The sequence below is a fragment of the Stegodyphus dumicola genome, chromosome 7 (genome assembly GCF_044657685.1).
Source record: "Stegodyphus dumicola isolate Sdum_Otavi_A_Nest chromosome 7, ASM4465768v1".
In the NCBI taxonomy this organism is placed as follows: Eukaryota; Metazoa; Arthropoda; class Arachnida; order Araneae; family Eresidae; genus Stegodyphus; species Stegodyphus dumicola.
In genome coordinates, this window is record NC_140774.1 from 71,262,116 (window position 1) to 71,289,400 (window position 27,285).

Consider the following 27,285-nt stretch of genomic DNA (forward strand, 5'->3'; position numbering starts at 1 on the left):
TTCTAAATCAGAATTTGGGAAGGGGCACTTGGATCATATTTTGAGTGTACATTAAACAGTAAATAAGCACATTCTTTCAAATACTGTCAATTTACATTATAACCTATAACATGTTATAATATATATGAATTATTTACATCCCCTCTTGGGCAAATATATGAAAGGATGTCTTAACAAATTATCATCAAACTGAATGCTACGCAAAAGTTGAAAATTTATTCATTATGTTATTCCATTAAAATCTTATAAACCATATATATAAAATAAACAACCATGAAATTAATTATTTTAATTTGTGTGTTTACTTATAGTTAAAATAAGTGACATGTCAACAAATTAAATTTTATTTAACAAAAAGTATCCATACTTAGAAATTTGGGTACTTCCTGATTATTCATAGCCCTGGTTTTATCTTTTGGTAGAACTGTCTGTTTTTGGTGTATTTTTAAGTATGAATGTCATAATAAATAATCCATACATGCATGTACCATATACCTGTTTGGGTACATGTGAAATTATACACTTCATATTTATTGGTTATTTTGCCAAATAGTGATTTCATAGATTTTTGAGTACTTTCCTCTTCTATGGGCACCATGAAAAAAACACTTAAAATGTATAGTAACATGCTGAAGATAGAAACAGTGTGATTAGCTAAGCAACATTGTGATTAACTAAGTCATCTTGGCTCTATGAGTGAAACTCAGCCATGTTATGATTTGCAGCCTTTTTTCAGAACTGCACGAAAAATAATTTGATAGATAATTTTCTTTGAATTTGACTAAAAGCACTTTTTAGAGAGGAAAACAAAAAATCACAATCTGGAATTAAGATAAAGAGGAGGCAGTGAAATTATTATGGCATAAAGGAATTCTTCATTGGCGAAGATTTTGTAAAAATAATCATGAAACGATGTTGTTTCTTACCTATTACGATACACTAAAACGGCAATGCAAACTTAAGATCTTGCCTAGGAAAAATAAGTGTCATATCTCACACTTGATTTGAAGAGTTGCACCTAAATTTCCTTACAGCTGTAAAATTAGCTGATAGTACCATGAACTGATCTCAGTTGAATTTTGTAATATGCAATTAAAAATAAACCACAATACTGTGGTCGTTGACCTGGAACAATTACATGTGGGAGGTTTGTGCTCATGCCTTGTTATGTGGACAATGTCAAAATTGATGGAAATAACAGAAGGGTAGAAGTTGACAAAAAAATCTGGTACTTTTCCGTTTTGCCGGCGCAAACGATAAAGTCGCCAATAATTGTACAACTGATGCCAAACGGAATATCTTCGCTGTAACCTTTTACGGTTCATTTTAAAAACAAGTTGCAACCATTTCTGGCTGATCTTTAGAATATGGTAACTGGTAGTTTGGCGACATTTTGGAGGCGATAAAGGTTACTACCTGGGACTTTGGTAATAATGTGAGCAGTACTCAGTTCTGATTACGCATTATTTTGTGTGAGGGAAATGAGAGATCATGGGATATGTCATGTGATATTAATGGACGAATTATGGTTCTTTAATCGGAAAAGGGGGGAAATCGGGGAAAAAATCTGGAAATTTTGTATTTGGCTTTATTCTGTGTTGTGTGAAACAGTGTTCGTTAATTTTTGGATCCCATGGCCCTAACTAAAGAGAATTCGAAATGGGTATTTAGTGGGATTGAAAGGGGTAGTAATAAGTGTTTCTTTAAGGTTGTGTGAGATAGAAGTAAAGATGTTTTATTAAGTTATTTATTTTACCTGGTACCTTGGTGTGAACTATAAGTATGGTTTTAAAGATCCTGAAACAGAAATAAGAAAAGTTTATCGGACACGTAATCAAGATTCTGAAGAAGAATAGGTAAGTTAGTATTTTTAATTATTTGAGGATATTATTTTTATGCATTTTTCTAAATGTAAGGTGGAAGTAAAGTAATTTGCGTAAACGTGCATGGAAATAATTTAAATATTTGACACTAAGTATTTGTAACCATTTGTAATGTTTGCGGTATGAATTAGTTAGTGACGTTTGTAGTATAATAGATAATGTAGAGGTAAAAGTTTTTGGATATTTTATTTATTTTATACGGGGAAATGTTCATATTTGGAAAGGGTATATACTTTTTCGCGATCAGGTAATTTCATATATGTTCTTTTTACCGGGTTTAAAGATTCAGAAAATTGTTATGCATTTTTGTGAAATTTTTCTAATTTATGAGAAAAAAGCAGTGTACATGGATATAGTGAAGAGTGTGCGCAATGCCATTTTTGTGCAATTCTGGGATGTTTTTTTAAATAAAAATAAGTCGACGTGTACATGGTTTAGTGATATTTTAATTAAATGATAGTTATTTTGTGAATTTTATGTTTGTAGGAATTTGGTATACGTTTAAGGTGAAGTAAATGTGCATGGAAATAATTTAAATATTTGACACTAAGTAATTGTAATGCTTGCGGTATGAATTCGTTGGTGACGTGTATAATATAATAGATGATTTAGAGGTAAAAGTTTTTGGATATTTTATTTATTTTATATGTGGAAATGTTCATATTTGGAAAGGGTATATACTTTTTTCGATCAGGTAATTTCATATATGTTCTTTTTACCGGGTTTAAAGATTCAGAAAATTGTCATGTATTTTCGTGAAATTTTTCTAATTTATGAGAAAAAAGCAGTGTACATGGATATAGTGAAGAGTGTGCCCAATGCCATTTTTGTGTAATTCTGGGATGTTTTTTTAAGTAAAAATAAGTCGGCGTGTACATGGTTTATGTGTATGTGTTATTTTGAAAAACGCGTAAGGAGTATGGTATTGTGCACTTTTTCCCAATTTTGCAGCGAATATTTGTCATGATTAAGCAGTTTTGTTAGATAAAATTTCTAGCATAAGTGTAATTCGGCTAGTAGATTGTTGGAAGAAGTGTTCAGTAGATAAAAAGAAAAGAAACATGTCTTTACTTCATGAAGACAAAATGGCGGTGGGAAAAAAAAATAGAGGGTTGCTGTAGAAGAGTTGGTCGCCAAATTTTCGCCAAAAAAACACCAATTTACCATAATGTAAAGATCAACCCCATTTCTTATCAGATTGATTGTTTCTTTCAATACTGGCATACCGTTACATAGAATTTAAAAAAAAAAAAAAAAGATAGTTAAATTTATACCCTAAGACCATTTGTGGTAATTAAGTCAGTTAGGATGCAATCACACAGCTCACTCGAAGGCGAAAATATAGGAAAGGCAAAATTAAGGGTTAAATTCATTAATTCTGATGAGAATGCACTAGCGAAGTAAAGCGTTGTGGTTTTACACAATTTCTGAGCAAGCTATTTGTACGAATTGAAATAATTCTTGCATTTAAACTTGTATTCCAAATTAAGATTTAACTGAAATTAATGTAGTTAATTACTGAGAGAATTATATTTTTGTAGCTAGTTTACATGAGATGAGATTACTTTGGGTTACGTGATACGAACTGGCGAATCAGGATGTATAACCATGAAAGCATAGTAAATTCTTAAATTAATGTCTTTTTACAAATTTATTGTCTTTATTTATTGGATTTTACAAAATTTTAAATGATATTAAAATGTTTATGCCTTCAAAATAAAAAAAATCTTAGAACTAAAATTTTTTTATTCGTATACTATATGCTATGCGCCAGCAAAAAAGTACCAAAAATTTTTATGAGAAGAAAGAGTAATGTTTGATGCGTTCTTCCATTTTGGAAGCCTATATAGAGAAACAGAAGCATGTTTTCTTGCAGGCATTTCGGATCGCTCAACTAAAACTTTACTTAATGTGACTGAAAAAAAATGTTGCAGATGACAGTACACTTTTTTCTGATTGTTGAAAAGCATACAAAACAGATGATTTGAAAGAAGCAGGATATAATCATCTTACAGTTAACCAAACACAATTTCGTAAACCCAAATACTAGATGCCGTACCAGTTGAAAGAATGTGGGGCATTGAAAAATAGCATAATAAATACCAACATGGTATCTCATGCCATCATCTTGAATCATAATTATTAAAGTTTATGTGGTGAAAATTACACTAAAACAATAATTGTTTTTCCTAAAATGTTGCAAAACATCTCTAAATTCATGGCCCCAGTTCAAATTTAAATTGTACTTCAGTTAAAATGTATTTACAATTTACTAATACTGTTATAATAAAAAATATCTTACATTTTTTCATGGTGCCTGTATATAATGGAAAAAAAGTATTGATTTTTGTTTTATGAGCCTTAAACACTGTTAAAGAACTATTTCTTGCCAATTAACAAAACTGTGAATGAGCTGGCGATTTTTTTGTGAGATGTATTTACAATTTACTAATATTGATGCGAGATAATCGGAAAGTACTGAAATTTGTCTTTATTCATTCAGTTTGAAATTAAACAAATACAAATCAATAATCAAAATTGTGATTCTATGGTAAATATCTGTTTTACACTGGGAAAGCAATAGAGTTTACAACTTTTTTTTTAAAGAAAAGCATGAAATTTCCATTGGCCTTAATGAAATATAGTACAATACCTGCATATTCAATGTATTTTTATGAGCCAGTTAAATCTGTGAGATAAAACTAAGTATTGTTTATAAATGTTACAAAATAGTCCTTATGATAGTTATTGTTTAGTAGAGTGTATAAATATACTTATATTGACATCTAAAATTTAGTTTGTTTACTATTACCCTTAAATGAATGACCTAATTTATCAAAACGCTCCAGTTTCATAGGTGCACTATGCAAAATGTAATCAATGTATTCATTAAAATGTTAGAGTAGATTTAAGGGTGCCCCTTGGATTATCACTAAGTTGTTGTTTCATTTATGGTAACCTGAGGAGTTGAATGCTATGGAAACCCTATTATGATGCAACTCGAGCAACGATTGCAGCGTCGTAATCTTCATTTTCATCGTAGCATTGAAGCTCGTTGTCCATGGATAAAAATTGTTCTCAATTTTCTACTTGTTGAAGTTCAACATGTAAATCATCATTTTCACTTTCAATGAGCATGTCCACATCCATGTCCAAAACCAAGTACTTAAAGCCACAGTGAGAAAAACAGTTCTGAATTGTCTCACTGTTCAATTTTTGCCAGCTGTCGGCCACAAATGTAACTGCTGGTAAGGCTCATATCACACGGCGTTTGTTTCACACGAACAACTGTTTCAGACAGTTTTTCTGCCTGGTTTATTATTGAAAGAAAGACGTGCGACTTTTTCCTTCCTTTCCAAAAAAATTGCAAGTTGTTCGTTTTCAACCAATCAGCTATCAGCTTCGAATGCTATGAGCTTGTTTGTAATGGGGAACTAGTTTGCCCTGTGTGAGCCCCAAAGTGATCTATGGTGACTGACTATGGTGACAAAGCAGAAAAATTGTTCCAAACAGTTGCTCTTCCAAAACAAACCGACGTGTGGTAGCAGCCTAAGATGTTGACCTTTGCACTGACGTCGCTGGCTTTTGACGATGAAGTCAGAAAACATTCTTCAATTGCTTCAAGGATGTAATTAATCAACCTTACACGATAAAGGGTCTTCAAATTTTTTACGATGCCCAAGTCCATTGGCTGGACCAAAGCTGTGGTCCTGGGAGGTAGAAATTCCACTTGGACATTCATCAAGCAATCTAAATGAGGATGTGCTGCACAACTGTCAAGAAGAAGCAGCATTTTTCTCGACTGGCATTGTAGCTCTCTGTTCCAATCCTTCAGCCATTCTTTAGAAAGTTCAGAGGTCATCCACGCATTTCTGTTCGCATGATACACAACTGGTAAACTGTCCACCTGAAGTCCTTTAAAGCAGCAAAGCTTAGTGCTTTTTCCTATAACTAACAGCTTCTTCTTGTCTGTTCCCGACATGTTTGAACAAAACAAAACAGTTACGTGATCCATCGCATTTTTGGAGCCAGAGAGTGCAACATGTTTGTAACTTAACGAGCTGTCCAATGTAGCATGATAATATAGCCCAGTCTCATCAGCATTGTAGATGTCATCTGCTGAAAAATTTTCAAGAAGCCCGGGCAGTTTTGTTGATTTTTATTCTTCAGCATTTGCACTATCAGTACTTTCTTTCTCGCCATGTGCTTTCTTGAATTTTATGTCATATCTAGATTTCCATCGAGACAACCAACCATCCGTAGCTTTAAAGTCATCGTGGCACAGCTTTTTAGTGAGTTCTTCTGCTTTGCACTTTAATATTGGGCCACTTACTCGCACAAATCGTCCAGTAACAATGGCAAACCATTCATTAAGGGCCTCATCGACATCTGGGTCCTCAAGCTTCCGTTTTTTGGAAGTTCCTCCTCCTCCTTCACATTGTACCTATTCTTCTCGTAGCTCATTCTCTTGTTTTATCAAGCACGAAATTGTAGTCTTTTCCAATTCGGTTATTTCCACCAACCGATGCTGACTAGTGTTTCGTGGTTGTTGCTTGATCGTATCCAAAAAACCAATTTTTTCAGCTAATGTCAAGTCTCGTTGTGGCATTTTGGCAGAGGAGACGAGACACGTGCACAGTTCACTGACTAAAGTGGACTGAAGAAACCTTGGTGTTTCGGTTCAAGATGTTGACGTCAAAGAGGGAGATAAAATGCTTGCCATTCAAAGCTTTGGCACTAAAATCATCCCAAAAAGGTGATGAAATGATAGCTTTCTCGTGTAAACTTTAATCATGATTGACAGGAGGGAATTCCTTTCAGGTGGAGCCGGACACACGATTGTTCACTTCCTCGAAACTCGGAGGCGCAGGTCAAAGAAAATGGTGCACGTGTTCACCCCTCACCAGTTTTGCTTTTGTCATGTACTTTAAGGAATTCCTGACCCTTGGTAAAGCATTTTCCTGGGGAGTCGCAACTACAGACCCTTCCATATGTCGCAGACCACCTGTACGCGGCTGACTTGTGGCTTCTGTTTCTTATTCGCTCTCACATTTTTTGGTCCAATTAAAAGGAATTTTAGTCTAAATAAATGAACAATATTAGGCTTATGTACATAGGATTTGTTTTGGTTCTTTAGGATTTGGTCCGAAAAAGCGGCTGGTCCGATTATTCGGTGATCCAATTAATCAAATTCGACTGTATTTTATATTTTGATACTTGTAAAATCAATTCTTCAATTTGGGGAAGAGAGTAAGCATCAAGCATAGTAAATTTGTTTATAGTCTGCAAATAATCTATAACCATTCTGAGTCTATGATGTTCTTCTTTCATAACAAAAATTGTGCACGCCAAGGAGAATTACTTGGTTCAATGACACTGTCTTTAAGTAATTTACATACTTCAGTAGCTATGAATATTTTGTCTTCTTCAGTTTGGTGTCTTGACTCTTTAACAATAGGCCTACAATCACGCATTAAATTAGAGAACAATGACACAGGGGCTACAAGAGCAATTGCTAATGAACAAATTCTAAGAGGTGGTCTGTCACCTTTAAATTCTATCAACAGAAGAATAATCTTTTAATAAATCATGCCTGATAAGAAAGTCTGCACAGAGAAATTCTTCATAATTAATACCTCTACATTAGGGTACACATGGGTTTGCAATTTGATATTAACTAAAGAACAGCCTATAACATCTGAAGTTAGAGAAGAGTTAGCCATGGTTATTCTACCAAAATATGGTTTTACTTGAATTTGACATTTTTTTACAAAACATTGATTTAAAAAAACTTAGTGAACTACCGGTATCAATTAAGGCATTCAGCTGAACTCCATTTACTAGGACTTTAGTTATTGACCTTTCAAGACAGTGAGAAAACATTGAAGCTAATGCTAATGTATAAACTACCACTGTGGAATTAGTAGTACTGCGTACAAGTTTGGTTTTGCATACCTTTTGGTAATGGCCCTCTTTACCACACCCTCGACATATTGCATCCCTAGCTAGGTAAACATTTTGTAAATGAAGGTCTTTTCGACAAAAAAAAAAAAAACATTTTCTGGATCGAATAGGAGCAACTACTGATGCAGGGGGGATTTAAATAGTTATAGAAACAAATGAATGTACTGTGTAGTATATAAATTAACAAGCGTTTTATATCATCATGATTAAAAACCCAAATTCACCAAAATATTACAATACAGCTTTAGAATCTAGGCTATTTATAATGTACACAACACTAATTTTAATTACAGATTTTATAAAGGAAGCTATCACCAAGAAACAGAAACTTTTATTTAATGATTCTCTAGGGTTTTCCTTATTTTGTATAACAAATCACTAAGTTTGATATCTTTTCTGAACTCCTCAACTTCCCCTCACATTTCCTTGCCAGGATGTAAATTTAAAGTTAAGTGAAGTAAGTATTTAAATGGGTGAATCTCTCAGTTTATTCTGAGCATGTTTCGTTGCTATCTCGCTGTTATGATAGTACACCCCTTGGCCATTTAATATAATTGTCACGCCAGTTAGGTTTTTATTGAGTGAATCTAAGTTAGACGTAACTTAACGTGCTAATCCATCACTATTCTATTTTAGATTTGAATTGATTTATATACTATGTTTAAATTCCACTACACTTGGTCGGTATTATTGTAAAGCATGAATTCCGTGCTTTTCTGTTTAGAGTTGAATTAATAAAGGGTTACTTTTCCCCCTTCTTCTGTGCTGGTATATCCTTCACGCCCGTGTGAGAATTCGCCAGGTTCGTTGTAGGATCTAGTTTAGTTTATGTGGAATAGAAGAGACAGATCTTACAATTCAATGCATCTCAAGGATAGTATTATAATTTCCACAACAACAACAATAATAAAAAATGTAAAACTGTTTCTCTCCCCCCTCCCAAATAGCTAAACCATGTTTTAAAATATTAATACAAAGGATCTTTCATGTATCACTAAAAATTTCAAATATTTTCCAATTTATGCATTTGAATGACAGTGGTTCAAACTTTAATATACTTCAAAATTGAACAATGTAATAGCTTTATGAAAACCTTTATAATAGGAAAGATATATATATATATGCCACATAATACATACAGTTAATAGTAATGTTCAATTAAGAGCACATTGTAAATTTTTATACTAGTTTTGATAACAAGCAACAGTCGAATTGGAATATTATTTAAACAAATTTGGCATTAGTATTTTTGGAATCTTATTCTTAAAATTCAGAGAAAAAACATCATGCAAGCGTATAAATACAAAATTACACTGGTAATCATATCACTTTGGTATATAATTACCATACTAGAATGCATATAACTTTTACTACTTCACTACGAAGCTATTGTTTGCTTTAATAAAAAGTATAATTATCTCTCTCTATCTATATAAATATATACATGATATATGACGCAAAATCAATAGCTGAAAAATGCCTAAGATAAGACAGTTTTTACTTCGATGCGCGAAAGCGTTTACAAGTTTGTATGGAAATACACTAACTGAGGTAAACTATATTACTGTTAAAATTTTTAATCAGAAACACAAAGATTAAAATACATTAAATTATTCGACATATAAAGCAGCATTTACTCAAGATGACGAAATGAAAAAAAGCATACAACCTCAAAAATTCAGGAGCATGAGAAATTTGAACGTCACGGTTGTGATAGCATTAAAGCCTTATTTTGTAAACAAGTAGAATATTCAGATAAATATAATAAAGAGATTACTATTATAATATGTAAAAAATAATTAAAACAAACAAGGCACATTTATGTTTATGAAATCAATATGATAAAAAGTAAAAGTAAAATAAAAGTTTTAATATTATTGTAAATTCATTTCAGTAACAAGAGGATTATTCACTTCGGACAAACTACCCGTAACTCCAGCCATAATAAAATACAGCAGATTCGGCGGGAAAAAGATTAAATTAAAGAAATTCGGTAGCCGAAGTAACTGAATGTAAACATGATAAAAAATTGGAGTATCATAGTTATTACATGCCCAACCTTGTCGTCTGTGAGAGCAGTCGAAACAGGTTCGTACTGAATATACATAGTAAAATAAGAAAGATAGAAATAAGTAAAAAGAAGACTTGAAAACATTTTCTAAATTTAAGAAAAGTAGAAGTTTTTCGTTGTATGATGTAATTACGATCAGTTGTAAGTCAGCGAGATTGTTGAATTTTGAACCCGCTTTGTTAAACCCCTAAACGCATATTTGTGTATGCAGGATGTTTTTATGTCCTATGTTTGAGGAACAAATCTAATATTACTGCTTTCGTGCCGCTTTCTTTAAAGTACACTATGTTCACATGAATAACCATTCATTTTAGTAAAAAGACAATGTTCAAATCACCATAATTCTGCTACAGTCTGTAAAATGCGATTTTTCAGACATTGTTCTGAACGCATAATACTTTAATTTTTATTGCAGAAGCAGCTAGTATGATAAATATAGGAAAAGATTTACCTAGTGATATATTAATTTCAAGCTTTTAACCCTGTGACTACGAATTTCTAAAAATTCATGGGACAGCATCAGTCAAGAGTTAATGGATGAGAAATAGCAGTAGATCAGTGTTGTACCTTCTATTTTAATATTGGTTATTTTGCTGAAATTTATTTAACTAATTATATTTAATTAGTTTATTTTTAATAAGTATTTATTAAAATTTTATTTTATATATTATTATTTTTAATAATTATTTTAGATTTATTTATTTTTTGTAGACATTTTATGGCAAAGGTTGCACTAATCCTGGCATCTTTAAATAAATTTTTGTAAGGAATAAAAACTCGATGAAACTAGCATTCATAAAGACCAAAGATGCTCAAACTATTATGTAATCCTATTCTATTTGCAAAATTAGAGCATTTGTTGATGCCAGCAAGGAGAGGATGGGACTTTCGAAAAATTTCTCACAGTTCCAGTGTCTGTGGTGCTGCTTTGTTGCTTGATATTTGATGGTTAAAAATATGAAACATTAATCATAACTTTAGAATTCATGGGTACTTATGTATTATCCTATCAACCACGAAAGTTAGTGGAAATCCTATGAAACGTGCCAATCATACCAGCAGAATTATGAAAGAACTGACAGCTCATTATTTAATAAATAATCAGTATTTAACCCACTTAATTTTTTTGCTTCGTAAAAAGTTCAATTCCTACTAATTTAAGCCCTCCGATTTTCCTGGATGCTCTGTGTAGAAGGTTTTCAGTACAAACTTCCCATAGGTAATTATTCCAGTCTTTTACTGTTTTGTCAGCCATACTCCATATTACCCTGAGCATATCATATCCATTAATACAATCCCCACCTTTTTTTTTAATGGTTAGATCTCATTCTACTACTTCCTGTTCTACAGAAGACAAATTATATATTTTAATAATTGCTTTGAAAACTCAAGAGAAAAATGCAGCAATAATATATTTTTGTTCATAAGAACAAAAACTTAAGAAGCTTATCAAGAATCGAATGTTATTACATCAGAAAAAAGTGCAGCTGTTAACGAATATGTTGTGACAACATGCTTATCCATAATTAGCAGTAAATCACACTGCTTGGCAATATTTTCATGGTCAACAGGGTAATACATAAATACCAATTTGTTGTTGTAATAATACATACTAAATGTCAAAAATATGACAGAAATCATCATCTGTAAAATTCTCGTTTCTTTCTGATTATCTGCCACCAAATGTATTTATGTGGCAACCCAGGTATGCACACATGCAGTAGATGAGCATGAATTTCTATCTTTAAATCAGATGGTAAATTTTTTTTATTAGTGTTTGTTTTTGCATCAGTACATTTATTTTTTCTTGTAAGGAATCATAATGGGTATAGGAGATTTGATTGACGAAAAAGAAAGCATTGCATTGCTTTAGAAATATGTGAAGAAATTTCTTTAGAAGTATGTACAAGGTGTGGCGCACACACACACACACACACAAAAAGAGACTGGTCCAATAAATCACTGTACTTACAGAATCAGGAACTACTCTGATATGCGCCCTCAAGTCGCCAAATTTCTCGCCAAACATTTTTGGCGAGAAACTTCACACTGCCATATTACTATCTAAATTTTTTTTCTACATTTCGAACTTTAAGCCTAAAATGTCTCCAAAAACGTGGTTTTCGCACATGTAAAAACTACGTTTTGAACACACGATTTAAGCTAAAAATTTAGATAGCAAAAACGTAAAGTTTCTAATCAAAAATATTTGACAAGAATGCATGTACACAGCGACATGTTTTAACTTACAAAAACATCTACGAATTGCACAATTTAGGCAACGAACGAATTTACGAATTACACACACCTCGTTTTAATAAATTAACATAACAACAATAAATTTCAAAGAATACCATGTACACATCATCCTGTTTAAACTTAAAAAACATCTACGAATTGCACAATTTAGGCAAGGAACGAATCTACGATCTACACACACCTCTCTTTAATAAAATAACAACAATAAATTTCAAATAATACCATGTACATAACGTTCTGTTTTAAAAACAACAATAACGACAGAAATTCATACTAAAGAACCAATGAACATAACATTCTACAAAATAAGAACAAGAATAAAATAAAATGCACTTACCATGCAGTAATGCTTTTTTGAACGGCAGAAATACCAATTTCATACCGCCTTTAACATGCTGCCACGTAATCACTATTGTATTTACATGACAGCCAGACACACTCCAGAAAATTCATACTATGGTTCACAAATAAATAAAATCACAAATCCCTACTTCTATCATGTACAGCCATTGAAAATAATCTCCCAGACCCTCTTTCCACACCTCTAAATATCCACTACCCCTTAACAGGATGGCCAAAATGATATTTCCTTTTGCCGAACTTCAATTCAACAACTACCATTTTATCTTTCCCTCCCATCTTCTCAGACACAGACGCGAATCAACGAGTTTCAGCGAAAGATTTTTCAATGTCAACAGGGTTGCCATAGAACACGCAATTGCGCCAAAAACCAGCACAGAACACATATCGCCAAATTTGGTGAAATTAGGGCGTGTATCAGAGTTGTACCCAGAATCAGTTCTCCCGTGACATTATTCACTTTCAAAGTAGTTCCCTTCAACATTCACACACTTCTACATTCAGTGCTGCCATTGCTGGTAACAGTTTTGGAACAAGGTTTTTGGAATTCCTTTCAGGAGATTCTCTGTTTTTACCTGTACCTCTTCAGCTGAGGTAAAATGGGTTCTGTTTAAGTAAGCTTTAGGAAATAAAAATGTCGCATGAAGCCAAATCAGGTGAATAAGGAGGATCATAGTAATGTTTTTGCTGGTCAGAAACTGCTTGACGGGTAGGGCCGTGTGAGTGGGTGCATTATCCTAGGGCAACAGCCATCCATCACTCCACAAGTGCCAAAGTCGCCAAATTTCTCGCCAAGTCGCCACAAGTGTGGCCTTTTTTTCTAATTTTTTCATGAAGTATTTTTAGTACTGCAATGTAATATTGTTGATTAACAGTCTGACCACTGACAACCACCTTTCACACTGTCTCTTCCACCTGAAAACCGCTTATGCCATTCAAACACACATGCATGAGAGAAATTTTTATGCCCATAAGCCACAGTTAACATTTGAGATGTTTCCTCCATGGCTGATTTCTTAAGTTTCACAAGAAACTTGATGCTGATTTATTGTGTGGTAGACATTTTTCTTGCAGAATGCAGCTGCACACGTTCACTCAATGACGCAGTACTCCCCATTGGCATGGTTGGTTAAGTCGAAACTGGCTGCATGGATAGAGGAGGTGTGTGGCGTGATGTCACCAAAACAGTTGTTGCCAACTCCACTCTGTTTTCAAGCTACACAGTCTCTCTCTCTCTCTTTTTTTTTCTTTTTTTGTGTGTGTGTGCGTGTCACACCTCATATAATTACCCAACAGTGGAGAAGGGAAAAATTCAAATCCAGTGAGGCTGTATGTAAACAGTTGTATTTTATAGATCAGAATTTTTTTTGCAGTGCCGAATTTGTGCAATTCTCTGCTTTTTTTTAAACGTAGAAAGGTCACGGTGTACATGGAAAGAAAAAGAGTGTGTGGAACACTTTGATGCTTTTCTAAGTGAAAACAAGTTGCTGTGTACAAAATATAAATAATAAAGGCATCATCAAAATAATAATAATAGCAATAATGAAATTAGCATAATGGATTTTCTGAAAAGGTAAGTAATTTATTATTAATGTTTCTTACTTTTTAAATTTTGTTGATTCATTGTTCTGTTATGAAATTCATAGTTTGCACTTCTTTTAAAGCAGTTGTTGCTTTCACATGTAACTTTAAAAATAGATATTGTTTTCACATTCCACACATTATTTCACATATATATGGTAGCGTCAACTTTTCTTGGGGGGAGGGAGATAATTGTCCCAAAATCTCAAGAAAAATTTTGAGTATCTGAATTATTATATAAGTTTTTTTTAAAACATATCTTGACTGAATTATTTTATTTTTAGAAAATGTTTTGAATATATTTTTTACAGTAAGCAAGTTTTGAAATTGATATAGGTATAGGTGGAGCCATTTTGTATACATTTAGTTGCAAAGAATACAACTATGAAAAGGTTTAGTATAAAAAATTGAAAATAGCTGATTTTTAGAATTTAATGATCTGATGTTTTTCTTCATCATTTCAATCAAATAAACTGTGGTTAAGTGGGATTTTATTATAAGTGCTATTTGTATTTAAGATTATCTTTTCTGCAGTGTAAGCATGTATGAAATGAATTAGCATTTTTCATGTTTCATTATATCATCAGAAGTCAAGTTCTTGAAAAGAAAAGGACGAATATCAGAATTTGTTCCTGTCTTATGCATTGAAGATCCTGCAAAAAATATTGGAAGTGGAGCAGCTACACTAAATGCCTTGCTTGTTGCAACTGAATTTTTAAGTGTGAAAAATAACTATATGGTATGTACATTTAATTTTTTATTACTATGAAAGCTTTTGTTTCATTTAAAGATAAAATTCATTTTTGTATTGTAAATGTTTTCATAAATTACTTTAGAAATTATTTTCAGATTTTTGAATATTTGAATTCATAATTTTCTGGTAAAATATTAAAAATATTAGTTTTGCATTTTCTTTGTATCTTTATTTCTTATTATCTTTATTTATTTTTTTTTTTTTTTTTGCTTATAGAACCACAATGGAATACAAGTTTTATACTTACAGAAGGAATATTAATACAAGTTACTTGCTTTTCTGTTTAATAATGTTGATGTTGTTACAAATTTTGGTACTGTTCGCTTTCAAGGGCCGTAAAAAAATTGCAGCAAAAATGTATGCGCAAAAGTGCCAAATCTAGCAAATGAGCACCATTTAACAGTGTGCCAAATCTAGCGTATGTGCTGATTTCAGATTGCGTAATTTATATAGTTCTATATTTCTTAAGACACCATTGAAATACTAGTTTAATATTTAAATCCTTTTTTTGATTTTAAATTATTTTTTGATATCCTATGGATTTAATAATTTGGGTATTGCCCATGACGAAAAGTCTGGGTTGATCTTAGGATTATGGTAACTTGGCGATTTTTTGGCAAAAATTTGGCGACCAACTCTGCTACAGAAACTCTCTATTTTTTTTTTCGCCACCATTTTGTCTTCATGTAAGTAAAGACATGTTTCTTTTCTTTTTATTTACTCAACACTTTTTCCAACAATCTACTAGCCGAATTACACTTATGCTAGAAATTTTATGTAACAAAACTGCTTAATCATGACAAATATTAACTGCAAAATTGGGAAAAAGTGCACAATCGCAAACTCCTTGTGCATTTTTCAGAATAGCACATACACATAAACCATTTACACGTCGACTTATTTTTACTTAAAAAAACATCCCAGAATTGCACAAAAATGGCATTGCACACACTCTTAACTTTATCCATCTACACTGCTATTTTCTCATAAATTACAAAAATTTGCACGAAAATGCAGGAAAATTTTGTGAATCTTTAAACTCGGTAAAAAGCACATATATGAAATTACCTGATCGTGAAAAAATATATACCCTTTCCAAGGATGAACATTTCAACGTATAAAATAAATAAAATATCCAAAAACTTTTACCTCTAAATTATCTATTATATTATAAATGTCACCAACTAATTTATACCGCAAACATTAAAAATAGTTACAAATACTTAGTGTCAAATGTTTAAATTATTTCCATATACGTTTATTTCAACTGAAACGTATACCAAATTGCTACAAACATAAAATTCACAAAATAACTATCATTTAATTAAAATATCACTAAACCATGTACACGTCGACTTATTTTTACTTAAAAAAACATCCCAGAATTGTACAAAAATGGCATTGGGCACACTCTTCACTATATCCAAGTACGCTGCTTTTTTGTCATAAATTAGGAAAATTTCACGAAAATGCATGAAAATTTTGTGAATCTTTAAATCCGGTAAAAAGAACATATATGAAATTACCTGATTGCGAAAAAGTATATAACTTTTCCAAGGATGAACATTTCCACGTATAAAATAAATAAAATATCCAAAAACTTTTACCTCTAAATTATCTATTATATTATAAATGTCACCAACGAATTTATACCGCAAACATTAAAAATGGTTACAAATACTTAGTGTCAAATATTTAAATTATTTCCATGCATGTTTACTTCAACTGAAACGTATACCAAATTGCTACAAACATAAAATTCACAAAATAACTATCATTTAATTAAAATATAACTATGTACACATCGACTTATTTTTACTTAAAAAAACATCCCAGAATTGCACAAAAATGGCATTGCGCACACTCTTCACTATATCCATGTACACTGCTTTTTTCTCATAAATTAGAAAAATTTCACGAAAATGCATGAAAATACTCAACGTATACTACTCAAACGTATTCCAAAATACTACAAACATATAACTCGTAAAATCACGATCATTAAATTAAAATATAATTAAATTAAAAAACACTACTTAAAATATAAATAAGCACATACATTAAATTAATAAAAATTAGATTACAATCCTAATTACTGTAAACTAAATCATTGCTAATGACAATTTTCCAATAATACCATATTAATTTATTTACTCCTTACATTTAGAACAATGCATTAAAATAATATCCTCAAATGATTAAAAATACTAACTTACCTAATCTTCTTCAGAATCTTCATTACGTGGCACACACACTTCCCTACAGAAAGAGTTCCAATTGGCTGCAGTACTACTGCTAATTTCTAAATCCAAAATCCAGTAGTCAACTGGCAGTCTATTCACCCAGTAATAAGAAATTAATAAAATTTCACCCATACTCAAACTACTTTCAGCAAACCACGTATCCTTCCTTACACTCCGTTTCACAAAATGTCCATTTTCACCAGATTTCTTGCACCGCCATTCGAACTTATCTGTAATATCCTTCCTTTCACACAATCTCATTTTATTCCCACATTTTGGACATTCATACTTATCCGCAATTAAACCTACACTCATACACCATTCAACCAATTCTTTTGAATTATCAGATAAACGCATTAAAAATTTAGAATTCACTTTAGATAGCGCCATGCAATCCGAAAATTAATCAACACTATTTCACACAACACACAATGAAGCTTAATACAAAATAATATAGTGCTACAGATATTTTTCCAAATTTACCCCCTTTTCCGATTAAAGAACTGTAATTCGTCCATTAATGTCACATGACATATCTCATGATCTTTCATTTCCCTCACACAAAATAATGCATAATCGGAACTGAGTACTTCTCACATTATTCCCAAAGTCCTAGGTAGTAACCTTTATCGCCTCCAAAATGTTGTCAAACTACCTGTTACCATATTCCAAAGGTCAGCCAAAGTCTGCCATAGAATTTTGGGTAAAGTGCAGAATCACCCACTGCTTGACGCGTTTTTAAGAATTGCACATACTCGGTATCCATGTGCACATCGACCTATTTTCACTTTAAAAAAGATCCTAGAATTGCACAAAAATGGCACTGCGCACACTCTTGACTTTATCTATGTACACATCAACCTATTTTCACTTAAAAAGTAAAAGAAAATTTACAAAAATCCAATTGTTTTTTACCCTTGTAAAAATCGGCAAACAAATAAGTGAGCGATTCTGCACTTTACCGAGAATATTTTCAAAGAAAAGGCATCATTCATTATAGAAAAATTACATTTGAACAATCAGCGAGATGAAATTATGCTTTAGCGATAAGTCGGTAGCGAAATAGCGATGAAGGCATCCATTCAGTTATGTTTAGCAATTTTTATATAAATTATAATAATGATCTGAAATAGTTATTTACTCTTATGCTTACATTCAGTCATGTTTAGCCTTTTTCATATAAATTATAATAATAAAAAAGTATTATATGAAATTAACCTTTGATCTAAATTAAATCATCAATCTTAAATAGTTATGTACTATTATACTTCCTTTCATGCCGCAATTATTTTTGGCAGCATTGGCATTAACAATAGTTTGGCGATTTTTTACGGCCCTAGGAAACCGAATAGTACCCAAATTTTAATATTGCTACATTTACAATAGTTAAGCTTTTACTAGTAGAGCATTGGTGATTTTCTGTACAAGTTTTGCCTGTTTATCAAATTGCTAACCAAAATATAATTACTTGAAATATTAAAAGTACTAAATTTGAACTAATAACTGGAGAGAAAAATAATCAGATGGTCTTATATTTATGGCGCATAAGCAACTAATATTAAAACATTGCTAAGGCAAAGTGAAGTAATTCTATAGTACATAAACTCTGAAGGTGAATCAGTACTTAAGTAGAAACAGAACTCTCTTGCTCTCTTGTTATATATATTTATACTTTTTACAGATTATAGATTTGAAAAATTAATTGATAATTATTATTAATGTCATGCAAAATGTTTTGTGAGTATAATTAAATAACCAGAAAATGAAAAATTGCACAAAATTAATGTCTTCCTATAGAGTGGTTTAAAAAATTGAAGTATACTTTTTGTGGTTTTTTTGTGAGAAAGTTTACCACTATAGAAGGATATTATTTCTGTGTAATTTATCTCATGATTATGTTAATTAATCGAAAAAGTTCTGCTGCTTTTTCAAATCAAAGGGCATTTTCTTACTATTTTGTTACCCCTGATTAAGGGTGACCATATTTAAAATAAGTGTTTAAATATGGTCTTTTCTGCTCAAATTGCTTAATTCTAGCCTGTGATATGGCATAATTTTTATTTCAATGAAGTGCTAAGAATTAAAAAGAGAGAAATCAAAATTTTGTTTCAATCATATTATACTCTTTTATTTAAAAAAAGGATAAATGGTAGTCATGCAGCTTTTAAAATATGTTCTATATAGATAAAGTGCTATTTCTAATGATACAGTTCAAAGATCGTTTGAGAAGTTTAAGTGCAGAAATTTCAACCTTGAAGATGATGTCCGCTTTGAATGACCAAGGTAAAAAAGACCAATTAAAAGAAGTTGTCACTAAAAATCCATGATATACAGTTCATGAACTATCAGACAGACTAAGTATTCCAAAAAGTACATAATCATTTGAAGAAAACTGGCTATGTAAGGTGCTAAGATGTATGGGTACCTGTATACTTTAACTGAGCAGATAATGCTTGCTTGAGTTTCGGTATGTAATTCTTCACTGGAAAGAAATAAAGAAGTTCCTTTCTTAAAAAAAATAATTTATTGCTGGAGATAAAAAGCAGGTACTATACAATAATGTTACACAGACACACACACACACACACACACAAAAAAAAAAAAAAGATGATTTAAAAAAAATAAAACCAAAAGAACCTTCTTGAGAAACATTAACAGGAAGAGAATCCCTAAAAGGTAATGCTTTATGTATATTAGGATTAAAAAAAATTGCATACTTTGCAAAAATGCATGTGAATTGTTACCACAAAATCACAGAGTTCAGAAAAATGCAGTTTTCAAATACAGTCAAAAGTCGTTAATTCGGACACCCATAATCCGGAATGATCTATAATCCGGACCTCAAGGCTAAAAACTTTCTGCGCATGCGCCGCGTTGGCACATGCACACAGGCGTTTAACGCGTGCGCGTAAGACCTTGACTATTGCGCATATGCGTGTGCGCAAGTGCAGAATACGTTTTCGCCTGCGCGTTTAATGTATAACGGACGGTGTAAGCTAAAATTATCTAATTATCTATTTCAGTTAATGTTAATGATTGCGTTGTTCCTTAATCTTCTAATTGGATCCCGCTTATTATTTTTTGCAGAGCAATTTTATAAAAGTAAACTTGAACTTTCGATTATGTCAAATAGAATTTCCGATGCTGGAACTTCCAAAGGATCTACAAAACGAAAGTATGTTTCGATGTCCAACAAACAAAAAGTGGAATTGCTGCAAAAAATGGATAAAGACATGAAGAAGGTGACAGAGAGGTTAGTGAAAACGAAAAAATTTCGATTGACAAGTTAAACGGTATTCTCGGCACAGCAATTAACGGGACTTGAACAGCGGAACTTTGTAACTGAACAAGAAATTATGTCTGTTTATAGAATTAAAGAGAAAGTATTATCACATAAAATGAAACAACTTACATTGAAAGAAATGTTTAATAAAGTAAACAAATAAATATTAAGCTTTTTTTTTTTTTGTAAATTTTGATACCCTTTAGATCATAATTGTTCTTTATTTCATAAATTACGGTTTCATATTTTTAATTTTAGAATTTCTGCATGCCATCTTACGAGATTTAAACTGATGATCTATAATCCGGAAAAATCGATAATCCGGAATCGCCGAAGTCCCGACGAGTCCGGATTAACGACTTTTGACTGTAGCAGTTTTAAAAGTAGAAATTGGGAAAAAGTGCCCAGAACTAAACAATCACCAAAGTGTTGTCTGAAAAATGTTCAGCTCCACATTTTGATGAATGTCAGACAAAGACTTACTGAGTAAAGCTGAGATATTTTGTGTCACCCTGTATATTCACCAGACCTCGCCTCCTCAGATTTTCACCTTTTCAGGTCACTTCAGAACTGTCTGAATGGCCTGGAGTTCTTTTCTTTGGAGACTCTCAAACAGTACTTCCAAAATTTCTTTATGAATAAACCTAATGACTTTTTTAAGATAAGATAAATGATCCAGTTTCTGGGGAGATAACAAAAAGCTCATAAAACAAAATGATGCTTATGTGATGCAATGAAAATTTTTTGTTTTAATATTGCTTCATTTATATTTGTCTTCAAAGGACCGTAGGATTTTCCAGATGACCAAATATATATGTATCTTCTAAAAAACATCAATTCATACCGAGTACTTGTGTTATGTTACATTTCGGCTCAGGAATAAAACTAACCATTTCATGACAAATTTACAAATATGGGAAGAGTAGGAAATTATTTCTACCCTCATGTTTCAAAGTAATCCATAATGTTATTGACTGCTATTAAAGATATCAAGAATATTTTTGTTTTCAGTAGTTTTATGAGTTATATAATTAACCTTCATTGATGAAAATATTCATGCTTTAGCATTTTTTAATTTAAAAAAAATGCAAAAATTACAAAATCCAACCTTTTATATCTCGCCTCCATCCTTATACTTTTAGGAAAGTTTCACACTCATTATAAAAAGCACAATTAAAAAAGTGTGACCTTTCATATGAAAAAAATTGACCGAGATCTGACTACATTGCATATGATAGTTAAATTACATTTTAGAAAGTTATAAATCATAGTCTATTAAATTTCATAGCTTCATTAAGAATTAACGGAAAAGAAGAGTGAAATGTAATTGAAATAGATCATATTTCACTGTTTTGAAAGGAAATATAGTAGAGCTATATTACTGTAATGCAGCGTTTCTTAACCTTCTGGCTAATGTGTACTCCATTTTACAATGATTATTTTTTTCAATTTCTCAATAGAAATATTAAAAAAATTCACACAAATAGGTTGAGCAAAAAGGCAATACAAATTTAATAGCTTTATTTGAAATGACTTTATTATTATTTTTTGGGGGTTCAGCTAAAAGTTAACAAGTGTGTTATTTTTGAAATTTTCAGTTAGAGTTCGATCACAGGAAATTTCTGTCAATTGTTCTTTTTCTTCATGAGATAAAATTTCAGGTACATTTGAACAGATTCCTAATCCAATTTTCTTTTTCATAATCCTCAGGAAAATACATGTTGACATTATTTATCACTGAAAAACGATGATTTTTTAATGTCGGATGCTAATTCTTCTTTTATTTTCTGTTAGAGAACTTTCTAAAAGTGGTAAAAAGCTTAAAATATTATTATCCAATTCTTTGATTATTAGCTCGAGTTTTTTTATCGTTGCATTTATTTTATCTCTAAGGATAAACAAATTAACACTTTGTCGCTGTAATCCTAAATTTAATTCATTTAACTTTCCAAAAATGTAAAGTACTTATGTTAAACTCACCAACCATAATTCACTATATAAACATTTCTGCAATTCGGATTTTGAATCACAAAGAAAATTTGAATTTGTGATTGAAGTTCAGAAAGACAATTTAAAACTTTGCATCTGGATAACCATCTTATTTCAGAATGTAACAAAGCGTTTCATGTTCACTGCCCATGTCTTGGCATAAAATTATAAATATTCTAGAATTCAAAGCTAGGCTTTTAATAAAATTAACAATTTTCACAGCTTGATTCAAAATGATTTTCAGGTTTTCATTAATTGTTTTGCCCACTAAACCTTCACAATGAATGGAGCAGTGAGTAAATTTTGTTTCAAGTGGGACTTTCTTTATTTGAGAAATTGCACCGGAATGTTTTCCTATTAAAGCCTGAGCTATGTCGCTGCACGTGGCAATGCAAATATTCCAAGGAACATCATTTTCAGACATAAAATTGTCAATAACTTTGAAAATTTCACTTGCAGTTGCTCAATTATGAAGAGATTCACAAAATAAATACTCTTTGGCTGTTTATCTTCTTCAAAATGTTTGTAAACTAATATTTAAACAAAGTTTGTTATATCAGTACTTTGATCCAATTGCAAAGTGAAATACTCACTATGTTTTAGTTTTTGAATAATTGTTTCTTTTATAGAATTTGCTATTTCATGAATTTGTCGATTTACTGTATCAGTTGATAACAGAATATTATTAAGTTCATTAGCTGCTTTTTCATCGAATAATGTTCAGAACCACATCTTTAGCTGCTAGTAATACTATAAGGTTTTCTCCAATAGTGTGAGCCTGCCCAGTTTTGGCTTACTGGGTAACTAGCTTCCAAAGCTTTTTCACTTGAAGTAACAAAACCTTTCATTACTTGTTTACTATTTTTTAACTCTGATAATTTCCTCTTAAAATATTCTTTAGATTTATCCTTTAAATTGGCATGCATGGATTCAAGATGTCTTAAGAAACGATGGTTTTATACTTTGATTGGATAATAGTTTGCTGCAAACAACTCATTGAGTTTGAAGCCCCATTTCATCTCCATTCCAAGTAAACCCAAATGATAATAAATTCAAATGATAAATAAGTTTCATTTTGTTTTCTATAAACAATTTTTCTTTTCTTTTCTTTTCAATATTCTTATTGCTAGTGGATTGTCCTGGATCTATCACGTGTGAATCATCACTTTTCCGTGAAGTCAATTCTAGCCATTTTTTTCATTTTGAAAATCTAGGTTTGTTTTATTATTTTTTCATAAATATTTAGATTCACAATATACAGTCAAAAGTCATTAATTCGGCCACCCATAATCCGGACCTCAAAGCTAAAAACTTTCTGAGCATGCGGCACGTTGACACATGCGCATAGGCATTTACACGTGCGCGTAAGACCTTTACGACTGCGCATTTGCGTGTGCGCAAGCGCAGAATACGTTTTCATATGCGCGTTTAATCTATAATGGACGGTATAAGCTAAAATTATCTAATTATCTATTTCAGTTGATGTTGATGATTGCGTTGTTCCTTAATCTTCGAATTGGATCCAGCTTATTATTTTTTGCAGACTGTAAGAGCAATTTTATAAAAATAAACTTGAACTTTCGATTATGCAAATAGAATTTCCGATGCTGGAGCTCCCAAAGGATCTACAAAACGAAAGTATGTTTCGATGTCCATCAAACAAAAAGTGGAATTGCTGCAAAAAATGGATAAAGACATGAAGAAGGTGACAGAGAGGTTAGTGAAAATGAAAAAATTTCGATTGACAAGTTAGTCGGTATTCTCGGCACAGCAATTACGGGACTTGAACAGCGGAACTTTGTAACTGAACAAGAAATTATGTTTGTTTATGGAATTAAAGAGAAAGTATTATCACATAAAACGAAGCAACTTAAACAACTTACATTGAAAGAAATGTTTAATAAAGTAAACAAATAAATATTAAGCTTTTTTTTTTTTCTGTAAATTTTGATACCCTTTAGAAATTAATTGTTCTTGATTTCATAAATTTCATATTTTTAATTTTAGAATTTCTGCATGCCATCTTACGAGATTTAAACTGATGCTCTATAATCCGGAATCGCCGAAGTCCCGACTAGTCCGGATTAACGACTTTTGACTGTATTAAGAGTTCTTCAAAAACAAACGACAATATTCTCAAATCACCTAGAAAAGTAATGAATACAAAGAAACAAGAAGGCAAAATACCTGCTCTTGGAGAGAGCATATAAACTTAAAAAAATTATTCTCATTGAAAATAGAACAGTATGAGACAGGACATGGTGGCGACATAAAATGCAGACATGCTAATAAATCGATGAACTCTAAAAGAATTAAAATTAATGAGATACTATTAACTTTTCATAAGAACGTATTTTTATTTTCGGTACTTACGTATTATCGCAACCAGGTTGGCGCGATTTGTAAGTTTGAGTAAAAAAGTATGAATAGAAAGAAAATGTACATTTATTAATTACAGATAATTTTTAATACAGTTTTTTATATTATTTTGTTTTAAAATATAAAATAGCAATTAAACCCTTCCGGTTTTGAATTTGAATAAGTTGCAGAATTATTTTTTTGGCGGAAATCTTTTGGCTATTGCTTTTAGCACTGATGGAAACCGCTGTCACAAATGAAATTCAGCTACTTTCAAACCAATTTCCGGTTCTCACACCCAAATAATGATTGCACTCTTCGACGTTACATTTCCAGATTTGCTTTCCAAAATACAGTTTCATTTTATGAGAATTTTTACAAGTACGTTCGTTCGGTATAATTCCATAACCAGTAAGAAAAATAATTTCTTTACGAAAAACTACGTATAACACGTAGGGTTGTCGTAAGTAGGGTCATCAAATTTGGCGATTGTAGGTTCGCCAAATTTGGCGATTTATGCGAATTTTGGCCAGGTTGTGTTAATACATAAGTACCTTATTTTCTATTAAATACATCATCCATTTCTATTACTCCTTTCAAAAACCTCATTTATTACAAATTTTGTTATGTCTACGGCTAAAAGAAGGGATTATTTTGCTGGGTCTAGGAATTAAGTCTATGAGCAGTTCTTGACTTTGAAGAAAGCTCAGATCACATAAATTCAGGAATGTTAGAGAAAAACGTAAACAGGATGTTGAAGTATTTAATTTTTGAATTTAATAGTTAAAAATACTTTGTTTCTTTGCATACCACCTATTTTTCTCTTGCATCACTGGTTGAGAATCACTGCTATGATGTATTTCATAAGGAAATGCTTGACTACTTTTATATAATCATTCATATTTTTTAAAGCAATGTTGTATTAAATATTTTAAATATATTTCATATTTATTATACTATCCAATTAATATAAATTTTGGTATTTGAATGAAAGTTATTTTGACTTTGTATAAGAGAAAAGGAGGGAAATATGCATTTAACTTTTCTCAGTTGATGTGGTAAAATTTATTTTTCTTCCTTTGTTCTTTAGGTTATTTCCTCTGATGTGTTGCTTGAAGAAGATATATTGATTTTACATAATGTAAGATTTATTTCTAAAATATTTACTTAGTATCAAATAAAATTATGCAAATCACAGTGAAGTTACATTATAAGTCACAATGGAGAATTTTTTATGCTACCTCAAGTGTTGAGTGCAGCTGTTCAAGATGACCTTGAATTATTTTAAATGTATTTGTAACTAATCAGGTGACAATTTGTTTTGTCCTTTGTTTCAAAGATTCATGTTTTACGTATAGTATTTGTCTTATCTAATAGTTTGGGGGAAAATATTAAATTAACAAATACTTGAAAAAGAAATCAAACTAGTATCCTGCCATGATTTTAGTGTTTGTATGCATGCAAAAGGTGAATCAAAATAAAGTTTCTGAATGTTGTTTACTTTCATTATAAGGTTTTCTTATACAAGTTGAACTTCAAAGAAATATTATATGACCTTGTAGAAAATATTGATTAAAATTATATTCAATATATACTGCATCATATGAAAATGTTTGCTATTTACTAGGGGAGAGATTATTTATATTCTTGCTGTGGAAAAGCATTCATCCCTCTTCCTGTGGAATACACTAGCAATGCTTTAAATGGGAAACCATCGGCAAGAGGCATTTTGTTGAATTTTGAATCAGTTTTAGGACTTATTGATAAAGTAATGTACCTTTTACTTTTTATTCTTTTTCATATCCTTCTGTAAACAATCATAATATTTCAGTTTAATGTCCATTCTTAAACCATTTGTCTTTTTTAATAAATTTATAACATATAAATTACATGAAATATGTATGCCAAATATAAATTAATTATTTCAATCTGTTGAATACAATTAAAAAATATTCTTTTGCCCAAAGTGCTGAAAAAGTTAGTACAATTCTTAGCAAATTCAGAAACTAAAATAACACTTTTTTTCTCTAGTAGTAATCTTTTAAGATGTTTTGACTACAAATTAAGTGAGTTGCCTTTAGTGACCTGCTTGAATAAAAAGAAGGCTAACAAAATATGAGGAAAAATTTATTACCACATCAGACTTAATTAGAACAGCCCTTTAAATTCTTAACTTTAATTGCATATATTCCCTCTGGAATGCTCCATATTGCAACATGTTTTTCCTGCACTAACCATGGTATGAATCTTTTACTCGGTTGCTGCTCATGAATAAGATAAAGACTTTCTGAGCTTATATAAATACTGCTGCAGTTATAAAATGTAAAATGTGTGTATAGAAATTGTGGGGTGCATTTAGCACTTCTAGTGTTGTATGAATTTAAGTTAAAATGTATTTCTAAATAATTGTTCCTGTACAAAATAAAAACGATGTTTTGAACATCAAGCCAATTGTGATTTTTGCTCCAGTCAGATCTACGTAGTACTTTTTCTTGGCCGTGACTAAACAATGAATTAGTTTTATCTTCTGCAAAAACTAC

At 31.3% G+C, this 27,285-nt stretch overlaps 2 protein-coding genes across 7 annotated transcripts in view; one reads left to right on the forward strand and one right to left on the reverse strand.

Moving 5' to 3' along the window:
• Window positions 1–9,696, reverse strand: part of CIAPIN1 (cytokine induced apoptosis inhibitor 1) — an 86,625-nt gene extending 76,929 nt beyond the window's left edge. The window contains exon 1 of the mRNA XM_035362525.2: window positions 9,517–9,696. The gene's annotated coding sequence lies outside the window, so the exon portion shown is untranslated. The remainder of the gene's footprint in view (window positions 1–9,516) is intronic.
• Window positions 9,697–9,761: 65 nt separating this feature from the next.
• Window positions 9,762–27,285, forward strand: part of LOC118195782 (L-fucose kinase-like) — a 143,534-nt gene continuing 126,010 nt past the window's right edge. For 3 of the 6 annotated variants that reach the window (XM_085820429.1, XM_085820430.1, XM_085820431.1), the window contains exons 1-4: window positions 9,765–9,935; window positions 14,706–14,857; window positions 25,836–25,886; window positions 26,373–26,513. In XM_085820429.1, coding sequence (XP_085676555.1) covers window positions 9,866–9,935; window positions 14,706–14,857; window positions 25,836–25,886; window positions 26,373–26,513 — 414 coding nt within the window. In that variant the 5' untranslated portion in view covers window positions 9,765–9,865. Of the gene's footprint in view, window positions 9,936–13,979; window positions 14,111–14,705; window positions 14,858–25,835; window positions 25,887–26,372; window positions 26,514–27,285 lie in introns of those variants that run through there. The other 3 variants (XM_085820433.1, XM_085820434.1, XM_085820432.1) reach the window with 2 other exon arrangements.